Consider the following 15491-nt stretch of genomic DNA (forward strand, 5'->3'; position numbering starts at 1 on the left):
TTTGGTTAATTTCGAGTTTTGGAAAAGTTTTCCATAAAGTTTTGCCAAAATTCTGTTGCTTTTATCACAGGGCAAAATGTTGGAGGTCTTTACTCCACCATTTTTTTCTGCTATTAACTCCTCACTTTGTTTTAAAAATCCCAACCAGTTCTCTCCCCATGGCTTTTTGCTCCTATTGACAGTACTAGTACACAAAATATTTAAATGTCTTTAAATGAATATAAAAATAACATCTATATTATATATTGGTATGAGGTATAAAATGGCTTACAAAAAAAAAGACATAGTACCTATCTTCACAGAACTTACTGTCAGATATAAATGAAATCCTGTTACTACTTCAGAGTGTTACTTGACCTAATGAGTAAATCTCTAACATCTATCTCTTTCTTTGCGAGGTTACCTTTGCCTTGTTTTTTTTGTTTTTGTTTTGTTTTTAATTTATTTATTTTTATTTTTGCCTGTGTAGGGTCTTCGGTGCTGTGCACGGGCTTCCTCTAGTTGCGGCGAGCGGGGGCTACATTTCGTTGCAGTGCGCGGGCTTCTCATTGCAGTGGCTTCTCTTGTTGTGGAGCACGGGCTCTAGGCATGCGGGCTTCAGTAGTCGTGGCTCGCAGGCTCTAAAGCGCAGGCTCAGTAGTTGTGGCGCACAGGCTTAGTTGCTCTGTGGCATGTGGGATCTTCCCGGACCAGGGCTGGAACCCGTGTCCTCTGTATTGGCAGGCGGATTCTTAACCACTGCGCCACCAGGGAAGTCCCTTTGTTTTTGTCTCTAAAAGAATTTTATGAGTTCAATTGTTTACTCATTCTCAACTGAGGAGAAATTATTTGGTCCAAATATCTGCAATGGTTTATGACTTGCCCTTGGCCCCAAACTCTAGTTGGATCTTTCTAGTATCTATAGAATCACAACATACTAATAGACACTATCTATCAGAACAATTCCTAGGCTTTCATCTAGATCAGCTCTACTGGTCTAAGAAACTATTATTTTCTACTGTCAACTCCCTCACTCTCAGAATAGATGCAGAACATGATAAATGACAACCTCAAGTATATATAGCCAACAGATCTCTTCTTGTCTAACTGATGCATTCAGTACTTTATTTATACGGACAGTATTTCTCAGGATACAGTGTACCATCCCTGAGTCATTTCCTCTTCCCACTACTGTCCAATTTTTCTCAAAGTTAATGTCTCCAAAGGGAAGAGTTAGGATGTAAATGAATAGAAGTACACAGGAGGCCTCAAAAAATACTGGAACACCTGATTAGACTTCTATTGGTACATTCTGTCTTCTGAACTAGGGGGCTGAAAGTGAGACTGAGATAAAAGATTTTCCTACCTACAATCAATTAAGTAAGCTTGTTTTATGTCTCGTAGCCACTAAGTGAGTTTTTAAAATCATAGCCATGCAGGTAGTGAAAATTTCTTCCAGTTCCTGGTTATAGGCTTCATAATCAATCCTAACATATGAGCATTTTGTGGTTCTTTTTTTCAGTGGCATCACAGTGGGAAATCAGGAGCAATTATATCGGGGCTTTAACTCAGTTACCATTAGATACTAGTTGGGTCCTCTTAAAATTAACAGAAAATCTGCGTAAGACCAGGGACAACTACTTTCTTTTTAATTTCTACACCTATAAAGATGTCTATTGACAAATCATGAACAATTTATATCTAAACTGAACCAAGTCAACTCCTGTGGACCAATCAATATGTTATCCCAACAATCAAAACCCCGCACCATACCAACTCTGTATCCTTATAATTTTCCACAGAAAATATTTATTCAGTTCCTCCACAGGATGCTATTCATTTTCTAAATCTGCAGTTCTATTGTGGTGATCTCACAGGGATGTTGTGGGATATTTTAAAATTCTAGAGAAAGAGTGATATGTAATATCTGGTGTACAGGACAAAAACTAATCGCTAAAGATAGTTTAAAGTTTCAACATTAGATACTGCTACATTCCTTTCAATGCTGCTGTCTGTATCTCTGCAGAGTTGGATTTTTGACGGTTTCTGTAACAAAAGCAATAAATGAGGGTGGTTGTGTCCAATCTCATCTCAAGGTTTGAGAAACTGTGCCCTAATAGCCACACATATCTCGTTAGCAAGTAATTATGCATATTTCTGAACAAAGTAAAATGTTTTCTTTCAAACACAAAACGAAAAATATTTTTGCTTATTAAGCTGTAAGATCAAAACGCTAAGTATTTTTATACCCTAATAACATAATAGCTTAGTGTCTGAAAAAATACTTCATGTATTTATATGCTGCTGATGATTTATATCCCCACGATGATGAGAAAAGAAATCACCCAAACACTAAGGTGACTGTGAACAGAGAAAACTTGGAAACCTTTGTCCTAGATGGAGTCCACTAACCCAAACAAGTAACTGTTCATACAATTTTCTTCAAATATTTATCAAATGTTTGAGTGTACACAATACATCTGACCAAATAACTCACCTATCTGAACCAGAGCCTGTGTCATGAAAATCTCCATGTTTCACTTAAAGATTAAAGAGCACTGAGCTTTCATATGTCATCCAGAATTAAACAGCCAATCCACAAATAAAATTTCAAAAAATAAAATTTTGAATAATTTCTGCATAATACCTGAGTGTGAGCTCTCAATGGTGGTGTCTGACTTGGAATCCAGAGATGAAGGAATTTGTCTTAATTGGGGAACATAGTACATCTTTGTACTACCAGAAGGCTTATATGGCAACAGTAAAGGCTGGCCTAAGGACATAAAGATCAGAATAATTAATAAGAAAACATTTATTAATTAACTGAACAAATATTAAGCACCTTTAATGTGCCAAGCAGTGGTCAAGATTCTTGGAATGTATCAGTAAACTAGCATTCTAGAAGAGGGAGATAGACAGTAAACAATTAGCATACTAAATAAGTAAATCATCTAGTATTTTTATAAATTATTAGTGACATAAAAAATTAGAAAATACTGGGACTTCCCTGGTGGTGCAGTGGGTTAAGAATCTGCCTGCCAATGCAGGGGACAGGGGTTCGATACCTGGTCTGGGAAGATCTCACATGCTGTGGAGCAACTAAGCCTGTGCACCACAACTACTGAGCCTGCGTGCCACAACTACCAAAGCCCGCCCGCCCTAGAGCCCGAGCGCCACAACTACTGAGCCCATGTGCCGCAACTACTGAAGCCCACGTGCTCTAGGGCCCTTGTGCTGCGAGTACTGAGCCCTCGTGCTGCAACTACTGAAGCCTGTGCGCCTAGAGCCCACGCTCTGCAACAGGAGAAGCCACCACAATAAGAAACCCATGCACCACAACGAAGAGTAGCCCCTACTCACCACAGCTAGGGAAAGCCCGTGTGCAGCAACAAAGACCCAAAACAGCCACTCCCCCCCCAAAAATTAGAAAATGCTGAGGAAGATTAGAAGTATTTGGGAAATTGCAGCAGGATGCAGTTTAAATAGAGTGGTAAGGGTAGGATTCATTGAGAAGACGACTTCCTAGCAATCTATTCCATATTTAGATGGCTCTAACTAAGAAACACTTTATCTTATATTGAACCCAAACCTGGTCGTTGTTAACCCCTACTACTGATCTTTGAAGGTTCTCCCTCCAGAGTCATAGAAAGTAAATCTAATTCTCTTCTATGTGGCAGATTTTCAAAATAAGTTTCCCATTAAAAAAGTATAACTTCTCAATATTAAAAAAATACACAGAAATAAAAAAGACAAAGTCTTACCACTCAAAGATAACTATTATTAATATTTTAATGTATTTCTACAGGTCTTTCCTCTGTATTTCTTATTTGTTTACATAGTTGTGTATAGTATGTATAATGTGGAATTCAGTTTTTCTACTTTACATTGATAATAAAATATTCATTTTATTTCCTATCGTCACATTTTTTATCATTCTACTACACATTAAGTGTATTTAACCCTTCTCATAATGTTAAAAATTTAGGCTGGATTAAATTTTCAATAATAAAGAATTCTGTAATAAAGACTTCCTGTTTATAGCATACCCATTCTCCCCTGCTGCCCCATTTCACATAAGTTTTCTGATTTCAGAGTGAAAAATTATGTCATTTATAAAGTTTCTTTTTTTTAAATACTAACTGCTAAAATTCTTTCTAAAATGTCTGTGACATGGTAGTAATTTGATTATTATAGAAGATGAAATCTTTTTCTTCTTCTTCTTATTTTTTTGCTTCATTGGGTCTTCATTGCTGCACGCGGGCTTTCTCTAGTTGCGGTGTGGGGGGGCTACTGTTCGTTGTGGTGCGCGAGCTTCTCACTCTTCTCACTGCAGTGGCTTCTCTTGTTGTGGAGCACAGGCTCTAGGCACGCAGGCTTCAGTAGTTGTGGAGCATGGGCTCAGTAGTTGTGGCTCGCAGGCTCTAGAGCACAGGCTCAGTAGTTGTGGCACACGGGCTTAGTTGCTCTGCGGCATGTGGGATCTTCCCGGACCAGGGCTCGAACCCGTGTCCCCTGCACTGGCAGGTGGATTCTTAACCACTGCGCCACCAGGGAAGTCCCTGAAATCTTTTTCTATACACTTGTTTTTCTTTCATGATGTGGTAGAAACTCTCTCTCTCTCTGTAACAGCATTTTGATATTTAGCTGGGTACATACTGCTCATCTGTACACTGTATTTCCCAATCTCCCTTGCAGACATGTATGGACATATGACTAAGTCTGGGCCCATAGGTCAAGGGTGAGAATAATGTCTGCAACTTCCAGGCATCCCATTAAAACACTCCACCGGCTGCTGCTAAAATTTATCCTCCCCATTACTCTTCTTTTCCAGTATTTTCTTTATTAGTCTTCCGGAAAAAACTTAAGATCAATTAAACAAGTTCAAAAGAACAATTCCATTAGAATTTTGAGTAGAATTACATTAGAGTTTAAATTCATTTGGGAATAAATGACATCTTTAAATATTCAATTTTCCCATTCAGAAATATCCCATCCCTCCTTTTAGTCTACTCTCCTTTTCTATGCCTACACAAAGGATTAGTATTGCCATCACATGAGTCCTATAAAATTCTTGTTTAGGTTACTCCTCAGTATTCATGGGGTTGTACTGCTCATTCAAATAGAATTTTGTAGATAGCTACCACTTCTCCTGATTAAACACAACAGCTTCTTCAGTTTATCCTTATGGACCATGGTCTTCTCTTGCATCCTGTAATCACCTCTAGATGGACTCCTAGTTGCCCATGTCTAGTTTATAAAAATCAAAATACTCTAGACAGAGTCTGATAGTCCCAGAGTAGAATGAGATCTCCTTCATTCTGGACGCAATAACAACTTTTATATTACTTAGAATTGTGTTACCATCCTTGACCACTCCATCATTCTGATGATTTGACATGGAATCCATATTACTAGTACCCTGCTTCCAACCAAGGAACTGACTTCATAGTGAAGGAAATGAGACAACAGGCTGATGCCTAAAGGGAGTCACTGTTCTCCTCACAAGCCTGATCACCCACAGCTATGGTAAACTCAAAAACAAAAAAGCGAGTGAACAATTTACTGATAACTGTCATGGCACAAGCTGGGAGGCATCACTTTCTGAGGCTGGAATGCTAGCTTGCCAAATACGGCATGTGCTCAGAACCACATATGGCACTTGCCTATCCTACAGACAGAATGCATATATTTAGGAACAAAGGCAGAAGCCTTTAAAATCTTTTGCTTTCTATCTCTGTGACTCTGCTTTGTTTGATGGAAGATCTTAGAAATAAGGGAGGGGCACTTCTACCGGGAGACAGGAGCCATCTAGTCATTTTACATTCTTTATGTCACTGAAACAATACAGGGAATAGGATGCCATAGTGTTGACTAAAACTACAATTGACCTTAACTATCAGGGAGAAATAAGGTTACCTTAAAAGAAGAAAGTCAGTAGGAGTATGGCTTACACCTAGGGGACCACTTTACCAAGCCTGGTCATAGAAATTAACAAAAAATGACCTTAAACCTATGCAGGGCTAGCAAAGCCTTAGACTACTTAGGAATACTTGTACCAACCTATCAGGCAAAGCCCCAGCCAATGAGAACCTGGCTGAATTCAAGGAGAATGAAGAAATGTATAGAGGCTGGAAGAATTTAAATAACAGGAAAAATAGGCTGTAGCCTCTACTTCTCTTTGGACGTTGCTGTAGTCATTATTGTTAGAATATTGACTTAGTAGTTTTCTTCCTCCACCAGTGTATATAAAGCTTGGTGGTGATGGTTAAATTTACCATTTAGTTCAAAGTTTGCAGAAAATGGACAACAACAATTGGGCAGAATTACAATGGACCCAGGGCAAGAATGGCTACCATGTGGAGATGGAGAATTCAGAGGCAAGATAAGTGGCTTTTTGAAATTCTCAACAACTTTCTGTTTGGATGCAGAAGTCTTAAAGTTACTTTGGACTGCCTATCTCTGGGGGAAGAAGCGACTATTCAGCAAATAATGGTTGTTCCTGGGAGAGAAAGAAAGGACTGCAGAAGGGTAAAGAAGAAAGTCCAACCATAAACTTTATTCCTTCAAAAAACTTGCAAATGGAACTAAATATAAACATATAGCATATTACTCTTAATTTGTTAATTCAGAGCAGTGGACACATAGTCATAAATTCAACATGCTATTCTGTATACTTTTAAAATATTTTTAAAATTTTACTTCTGAATCCACAGAGTTAAAAATCTTTTATTATTAAACCAAATAATATTTCTCTTTTAAAGGAGTCTTTTCTACCAAGTACCTGTATGTAAAGGTAAGACCGTGAACTGTGGGCTCTATGTAGACCGATCCATTTGATGTCAGAAGAGGTATAAAATACACTTTCACAGTTGGATTTCCTCTCCTGTGCTCTGCCACCAACATGAAAACAGCATACCCAGAGTAGCCTGGGTTTCAGTACAAGGCATGTGGAACAGACCCAAACCGTTTTTGCATCCTGATGCCAAACTCCAACTGACTCATAAGCCCATGAGTGAGGAAAGCAAATGTCTGTTGTTATAAAGCACTGAGATTTTCGAGGTTCTTATACAGTATCACGGTGGCAATAGGTAACTGACACATTAAAGGTGTTCTGTGTGATATTGATTAGACTATACATTTGGGGGGCATAATTTTATATCACAATAAAAATGTATAAGAAATATAACCATCTCGGGTTTCCCTGATAGCGCAGTGGTTAAGGATCCGCCTGCCAATGCAGGGGACACGGGTGCCAGCCCTGGTCCGGGAAGATCCCCCATGCCGCGGAGCAACTAAGCCCATGTGCCACAACTACTGAGCCTGCGCTCTAGAGCCCGCGAGCCACAACTACTGAGCCCATGCACCGAAGCCCACGCGCCTAGAGCCCGTGCTCCACCACAAGAGAAGCCACCGCAATGAGAAGCCCGTGCACCGCAACGAAGAGTAGCCCCCGCTCGCCGCAACTAGAGAAAGGCTGCACGCAGCGATGAAGACCCAACACAGCCAAAAATAAAATAAATAAAAGTAAAAAAAAAAAAAAGAAAAGAAATATAACCATTTCAACATATAAATGTATTTATTCAAATTAAATTCAGTGCAATTTACATGTGGAACTAAGCAATTTTCTTTATACATTTAGGCATATTCCATTTATACCTACAGACAGATAAACTTTTTGCACAAGTAGGAAAACTTAAAATATATTTTGAATAGATTTGTACAAACTGTTGAATACTTTAAAATTAGTAATTGAAAGTTCCCACCCTCATTTGGAGGTAGAATGGGAACTTAACTTTCCAGTTACTGGTCTGAAAAAGAAAATAACTTGCTATAATTTTGAATGTTATATAGTATAAGCACTATAAAAATATCACTGTCATGATAGCATAGGAACACTCTAAATGTAGACCTTATGGTAGAAATTGCTAGCTGTTCACCAAAACTCATTTCTTCTTCATCCTGGAAAGCACAGCTAAACTATTCCTAGTCAGTGGAAAGTGATGTGGGCCACACCTAGGCCTAGCCCATAAAAGCCTCCCAACATGTGCTCCTCCATGCTTTTCGTCCCTTCCAGTTGACTATGATGATGAATCCAAGGTTCCATGTTTTAAAGAAAGCAGAGTCACAGTCAACCTGGGTCCCTGCTCAACGTTTCTTGAGCAAGAAATAGACTGGTATTGTGTTTGCTATCTGTTCACTGTATCATGCAAAACAATAGTAAAAGAAACAATGCCAAATAGTTATCTACCTCCCTAAAATTGAACCTCTATAGTTTTTATGTTTTCATGAACTACTTGCATTCTTATGACAAGTATTATGAGTTGAAAATACGTCAGCCACAAGTAGCATGAGTTTCACATAGGTTGTTAACTTCACTAGAAATTGAAGTAAAAACATAATAAATTATATTCTCTTCATAGCTATGTAAATAAAAGATGTTTTAATCATGTACAACCTAATGCTTAAAATTAAAATTAGGTTTTCTAACTAGAAAGACCCAATCAAGAAATTTCTTAGTTAATGACACACAAAAGTTGGTAATGTGACCTAAAATTCTCTTACCATCTGTGCCATGAAGAACAGTAATCTGTTGGACTGAAGATGATGAAGCAAACTTGACAGGAACTTTGCCCAACTTCTGTGTACTGAGGTCTGGAATATCATGTCCACGATCTTCAGCATTAACAAAAATCTCAGATGAAAACATGGTTTTTCCTGGACTCTCTGTTGTTATCTGAGTGACTGCATCAGATGATAATTTTCCAGAGAAGGGAGAAAACGGGGTCTTAATCTCCTTTGGTGATCTGAACAAAAAAGAGAAAGCACACAGCAGGTCATATCCTTGGCTTATCAAATACTGTAATTTCTTTCCAAATGTGGCTTCAATATTTTTTGGAGACACATCCAACTCAAATGGTTAAGTTATTTCTGCAGTACCCTTTGCTTTTTTACATACTTATTACAGGGTGATCATGCATGAGTTTACTTTTACTTATTTTAAAATCTACTTTTATTTTGGATTTAGAATGCTATTATATAAGGAAAGGGTACTTTTCAGTTGAAGTGGAAAGATATCCATTAAAAAATAATTACTGGAAGTCCACTATAAATTAGGGGACTATGCTAAACGCATAGAGTGTACAAAAATAAAAAAGAAACAGAGCCTTTCCTCAAAAAGTTTATATGTCAGTGGGGGAACCAGAGGTTTTTAAGGTTGTAATTATGTATATAGATTATAAAGAATCCATATTAAAACATAATGGAGTAAATAAATGAGTGTATAAATAAATAAATAATAGGAGGGAGGGAGAAGACAAATCTTGCCAACAGAAGAATTCCATATGTAGGTAACCTCCCCCCCGCCCCCCCCCGGCATCCATCTCCTCCCCAAGGAGGTGGAGGTGAAGCTTAATCTTCCCCTTAAGTCCAGTCCTGGGCTGGCCTTAATGATTGAATTCCAAAGACAGTATAAAATGGGAGAAAAAGTAACTTTACAGTGGAGAAACCAAGCAAACACCATGTTATGCAAGTGATGATGTTTCACATCACCAGTGATGTCACGGAGACACTACATACTCTCTGTTATGATGTGATGAGACGGTTACTTCGCTTCTGCGGTATTCTTCGTCAAAACCTATAACTCCAGTCGAATCATGAGAAAAACATCAGCCAAACCCAGACTGAGAACAATTCTACAAAATATCAGACAAATATTCCTCAAGACTGTCAAAATCATGAAAAACAAGGAAGGAATGAGGAACTGTCATAGACCAGAGAAGACTAAGGAGACATGACAACTAACTAAGTGGAATGTGATATACTGGATTGGGTCCTAGAACAGAAAAAGGTCATTAACAGGAAAACTGGTGAAATCCAAAAAAAGTCTTAAGTTTAGTTAATAGTAATGTATAAATGTTGGCTTTTTAATTTTGAAAAATATACTATGGTAGTATAAGATGTTAGCAATAGGAAAAACTGGGAGAGAGGTAAAGGGAACTCTGTTTGTATCTTTTCTGCAGATTTGAAATTATTTGAAAATGAAAAAGGTCATTTTTAAAAAATGGAGTAATACTGTATTGTATTATATCACAGAAGAAGAAGACCTTTTAAAAGGTCTTTTAAATCTCTACCCTCTATATACTATTCACTAATTAAAAGGACAATTATGAGAAAAGAAAATAGGCCCATCTCCCTTATGTATACAGAAGCAAAAATCATACACAAAATGTTAGACAATCAAATGTAGAGTGTGTGAGTGAGTGAATGTGTGTGTGTGTGTGTGTGTGTGTGTGTGTGTGTGTGTGAATTCCTACCAAGTTGTTTTACTCCAGAAATGCAAGGTGAGTTAACATTCAAATATCAATAAATGTCATGCACCACATCCATAAAATAAAGGAGAAAATGTATATGATCATATCAGTATAGTCAGATAAAGCATTTGATAAAATTCAATAATTATGTATGATTAAAAACTCATAGCAAAGGGAAACTACAAAAAACTTTAGAGCCACCATCCTATTTATAGTGAAATGTGGAGAACGTCCACTGTAAGATTAGGAACAAAATAAGAATGCCAACTCTTACCTTTTCTATTCAACCTATTAGTAAAAGTATTAAATGGCATTAGCAGTAAGGCAGGAAAAAGAAATCAGAAATATAAGGCTAAGAAAGGAAGAAATCATACTGTCACTTTCCATAGTTGATATAATTAAGGATACAGAAAATCCAAAACCATCTACAGATAACTTATTAGAATATCAGTTAGTTTTTAGAAGAGTTGCCAGATAAGAGACCAAACATTAAAAAATTCCACTAACATTTTTCTGTGTCTGAAAAGTTATAAAATTAAAAACTAAAAAATATGCCATCTACATTATCATCAAAACATCATATACCTAATAATAAGTGTAATAAAAAATGTAAGAACCCTATTAGAATAGAAAACTATTGATATATCATAGAGAGAAATTAAAGGTGATCTAAATAGGATTTCTGCTTTGAGGCAGGATGCATAGGCATACCTCACTTTATTGCACTTCACTTTATTGTACCTTGCAGATAATGCTTTTTTTTTTTTTACAAATTGAAGGTTTGTGGCAACCCTGTGTCAAGCAGCTCTACTGGTGGTGCCATTTTTCCAACAGCATTTGCTCACTTCGTGTCTCTATGTCATGTTTTGGTAAGTCTCACAATATTTCAAACTTTTTCACTATTATACTTGTTACATGATCTGTGATCAGTGATCTTTGATGTTACTATTGCAAAAAGATTACAGCTTGCTGAAGGCTCAGATGATGGGTAGCATTCTTAAAGTCTACTTTCAAATTAAGATATGTACTTTTTTTAGACATAATGCTATTGCACACTTAATAGACTACAGTATAGCATAAACATAACTTGTACATGCACTGGGAAACCAAACAACTCGTGTGACTTGCTTTCTTATGATATTCTCCTTATTGTGGTGTCTGGGACCAAAGCCATATCTCCATAATAACATGCCTGCACTAGGTAGGCACAGGCCATCACTCCTGCTGCAACGAGCAAACAAACTTGAATAAAAGATCATCGAGCTAAGGAAGCAATCAAGAAACAATATCAACTAATATGCTAGAGAGGGACATTTAGAGATTTGGAGCAGGGGTTTGGTGTAGGGAGACATACTCCACTGGAAAAGAGAAATCACCATACCTTTTGATGAACTCATTTGCTGGTATGATGGAGTGAAATCTAGCAGAATGTCAAGCCGATTTCCCCCACAGGACATTTCCTTAGTGTCAGGGTGGTATAGGATGATGGGGGACTGAGCCAAGAAAGCAGAGTGAAATTTCCTGCACAGTCATGGCACTAACAAACCAAATCCCGCTAGATAAAGGGGCCTGTGACAATCATTAGGTCTCCTCTTCAAGACATTTGCCAGTTTTTGAACCTATATAAAGCAGGAAGCTAAATACCTAATGCCTGAGGGAGAGAACTTTCCAAAGTGAGGAATTAGAGACCTACCAGACTCACAGTAAAAACCCAGAAGTGCCATCCCCAAGAAGGGGGCTGAGTCAGAAAAAGTGAAATCATCTGCAATGTTTCAGTGTTTATGAGACAAATTTTCACTGAGAAAGTGTAACGGCAACAAATACATAGCTGGTCTCTCCTTACATTTGCCATACTCTGAAGCTGTGAGAACTGAGAGCCTAAAGAGCTGAATTCAAACATCTGAAAGACTGAAGTCAATAACTGACTGTATTTATTGAAGAATCAAAGACCTGTCAGGCTCACAGCAAAAATCCAGGGAGGCCACAAATTAGGAAAAATCATAGGTAGGATGAGACAACTAAAGCTCCAACCCAGTTCTGACCTAGTAAAATTCCTGAAATGACTGAAATGATCAGCCACTCTGATTCACAGAGAAAAGGGTAAATCTTCTCTGGTGCAAAGTAATAGCATCTTCAGTCTCTATGAATTTTTTATTCACCACGTCCAGCACACAATCAAAAATTATGAAATTCCTGAAGCAGGAAAAAGTGACTAAAACTTAAGACAAAAAAAAAAAAAAAAAAAAAAAAAAACCAAGAAAAATTGATTTAGAGGGAATTCAGATTCTGGAGTTAGCACAGAACTTTAAAATGACTATATTGAGAGTAAAAGATGGGGGTTAATAGATTAAAATATGGAGAATCTCAACAGAAAATTGGAATCAATTTTAAAAAATCAAATACAGATAAATGAAAAATAAGAAAACTGATCCCCAGCAGACCTTAGGGAATACTAGAAGAAATTTTTTTGGGCTGAAGTAAAATGGCCCAACATAGAACAGAGCTGGGCTCTCGGTCCCATATTGAACTCGACTTGGAAGAGGCGAGTCCGGTCTCAAAACGGAGGTAAAACCGCCGCCCGGTCGCCCCCAGCCCGACTCCGGCCGCCGCCGCCGCCGGGGGGAGGAGGGCCATGATCCAAAGGAACCAGAACAGTTGAGAAAACTGTTTATTGGTGGTCTGAGCTTTGAAACTACAGACGATAGCTTAAGAGAACATTTTGAGAAATGGGGCACACTTACAGATTGTGTGGTGATGAGAGACCCCCAGACAAACCGTTCCAGGGGCTTTGGTTTTGTGACTTACTCTTGGGTTGAAGAGGTGGATGCAGCAATGTGTGCTCGACCACACAAGGTTGATGGGCGTGTAGTGGAACCAAAGAGAGCTGTTTCTAGAGAGGATTCTGTAAAGCCTGGTGCCCGTCTAACAGTGAAGAAAATTTTTGTTGGTGGTATTAAAGAAGATACAGAAGAATGTAATTCGAGAGACTACTTTGAAAAGTATGGCAAGATTGAAACCATAGGAGTTATGGAAGACAGGCAGAGTGGAAAAAAGAGAGGATTTGCTTTTGTAACTTTTGATGATCATGATACAGTTGATAAAATTGTTGTTCAGAAATACCACACTATTAATGGGCATAATTGTAAGTGAAAAAGGCCCTTTCTAAACAAGAAATGCAATCTGCTGGATCACAGAGAGGTCGTGGAGGTGGATCTGGCAACTTTATGGGTCGTGGAGGAAACTTTGGAGGTGGTGGAGGTAACTTTGGCCGTGGTGGAAACTTTGGTGGAAGAGGAGGCTATGGTGGTGGAGGTGGTGGCAGCAGAGGTAGTTATGGAGGAGGTGATGGTGGATAAAACGGATTTGGAGGCGACGGTGGTAACGATGGTGGTGGTCCTGGTTACAGTAGTAGAGGAGGCTATGGTGGTGGTGGACCAGGATATGGAAACCAAGATGGTGGATATGGTGGCGGTGGTGGAGGATATGATGCTTACAATGAAGGAGGAAATTTTGGAGGTAACTATGGTGGTGGTGGTGGGAGCTATAATGATTTTGGAAATTATAGTGGACAACAGCAATCAAATTATGGACCCATGAAGGGGGGCAGTTTTGGTGGAAGAAGCTCGGGAAGTCCCTATGGTGGTGGTTATGGATCTGGTGGTGGAAGTGGTGGATATGGTAGCAGAAGGTTCTCAAAACTCAGAAGAAAAGGGCTACAGTTCTTAGCAGGAGAGAGAGCGAGGAGTTGTCAGGAAAGCTGCAGGTTACTTTGAGACAGTCGTCCCAAATGCATTAGAGGAACTGTAAAAACCTGCCGCAGAAGGAACGATGATCCATAGTCAGAAAAGTTACTGCAGCTTAAACAGGAAACCCTTCTTGTTCAGGACTGTCCTAGCCACAGTTTGCAAAAAGTGCAGCTATTGATTCATGCAACGGAGGGTCAATTAGATGTACATTCCTGAGGTCTTTTATCTGTTGTAGCTTTGTCTTTTTCTTTTCATTACATCAGGTATATTGCCCTGTAAATTGTGGTAGTGGTACCAGGAATAAAAAATTAAGGAATTTTAAACTTTTCAATATTTGTGTAGTTCAGTTTTTCTACATTTTAGTACAGAAACTTTAACAAAATGCAGTTTTGAAGGTGTTTCCTTGTGAGTTAACAAGTAAAGAAGATCATTGTTCATTAATATTTTGTATGAATTTTGCTAAAGTTAACTGTAAAGAAACACCTGCTGACTTGCAGTTTAAGGGGATCTATTCTCCCCATTTCCAAACCATGAAATGAATGGGCTCTGACATGTGGAGAGAATAGATATTTGTATGTTTGCAATGTGTGTTTTAGATAATAGAATTGGGTATTTAAATTAGCATATTTGTGAATTTAATAGCTTTAAGATTTACTTCAAATGAAAAATCTCAGAATTCAAAAAAAAAAAAACAAAAGAACAGAGCTGGGAGCGCGATTGGCGCTGCCTGCGGGGGAGGAGCGCCGCCGCCGCCGCGAGCTGGGAGCTCGATTGGCGCTCCCTGCGGGGGAGGAGCGCCGCCGCCGCCGCCGCCACGAGCTGGGAGCTCGACTGGCGCTCCCTGCGGGGGACGAGCGCCGCCGTCGCCGCCGCGAGCCGGGAGCTCGATTGTCGCTGCCTGCGGGGGAGGAGCGCCGCCGCCGCGAGCTGGGAGCTCGCTTGGCACTGCCTGCGGGGGAGGAGCGCCGCCGCCGCCGCGAGCTGGATTGGCGCTGCCTGCGGGGGAGGAGCGCCGCCGCGGCCGCCGCCGCGAGCTGGGAGCTCGTTTGGCGCTGCCTGCGGGGGAGGAGCGCCGCCGCCGCCGCCGCCGCGAGCTGGGAGCTCCATTGGCGCTGCCTGCGGGGGAGGAGCGCCGCCGCCGCCGCCGCCGCCGCCGCCGCCGCCGCCGCCGCCGCCGCCGCGAGCTGGGAGCTCGACTGGCGCTCCCTGCGGGGGAGGAGCGCCGCCGCCGCCGCCGTGAGCTGGGAGCTCGATTGGCGCTGCCTGTGGGGGAGGAGCAGCGCCGCCGCCGTCGCCGCCGCGAGCTGGGAGCTCGCTTGGCGCTGCCTGCGGGGCAGGAGCGCCGCCGCCGCGAGCTGGGAGCTCGCTTGGCACTGCCTGCGGGGGAGGAGCGCCGCCGCCGCCGCCGCCGCCGCGAGCTGGATTGGCGCTGCCTGCGGGGGAGGAGCGCCGCCGC

The 15491-nt window shown here is 40.2% G+C and overlaps 1 protein-coding gene, 1 long non-coding RNA gene and 1 pseudogene across 3 annotated transcripts in view; 2 read left to right on the forward strand and 1 right to left on the reverse strand.

The window, feature by feature from the left end:
* Positions 1–1075: 1075 nt before the first annotated feature.
* On the reverse strand, positions 1076–9344 carry LOC309621774. The gene is made up of 2 exons (XR_014240270.1): positions 8542–9344; positions 1076–2752 (listed from the first exon to the last, which is right to left on the reverse strand). It is a non-coding gene; the product is annotated as an uncharacterized lncRNA (long non-coding RNA).
* Positions 9345–11135: 1791 nt separating this feature from the next.
* LOC309621775 (uncharacterized protein) overlaps positions 11136–15491 on the forward strand; it is a 243846-nt gene continuing 239490 nt past the window's right edge. Inside the window, exon 1 of the mRNA XM_082409122.1 lies at positions 11136–11158. Within this exon, the coding sequence (XP_082265248.1) occupies positions 11151–11158 (8 nt within the window). The 5' untranslated portion in view covers positions 11136–11150. The remainder of the gene's footprint in view (positions 11159–15491) is intronic.
* On the forward strand, positions 12772–14062 carry LOC309621773 (heterogeneous nuclear ribonucleoprotein A3 pseudogene; annotated as a pseudogene). The gene is made up of 2 exons: positions 12772–12791; positions 12830–14062. The product of its transcript is annotated as a heterogeneous nuclear ribonucleoprotein A3 pseudogene (transcript).

Source organism: Balaenoptera borealis (assembly GCF_965194805.1).
Source record: "Balaenoptera borealis genome assembly, contig: HAP1_SCAFFOLD_981, whole genome shotgun sequence".
In the NCBI taxonomy this organism is placed as follows: Eukaryota; Metazoa; Chordata; class Mammalia; order Artiodactyla; family Balaenopteridae; genus Balaenoptera; species Balaenoptera borealis.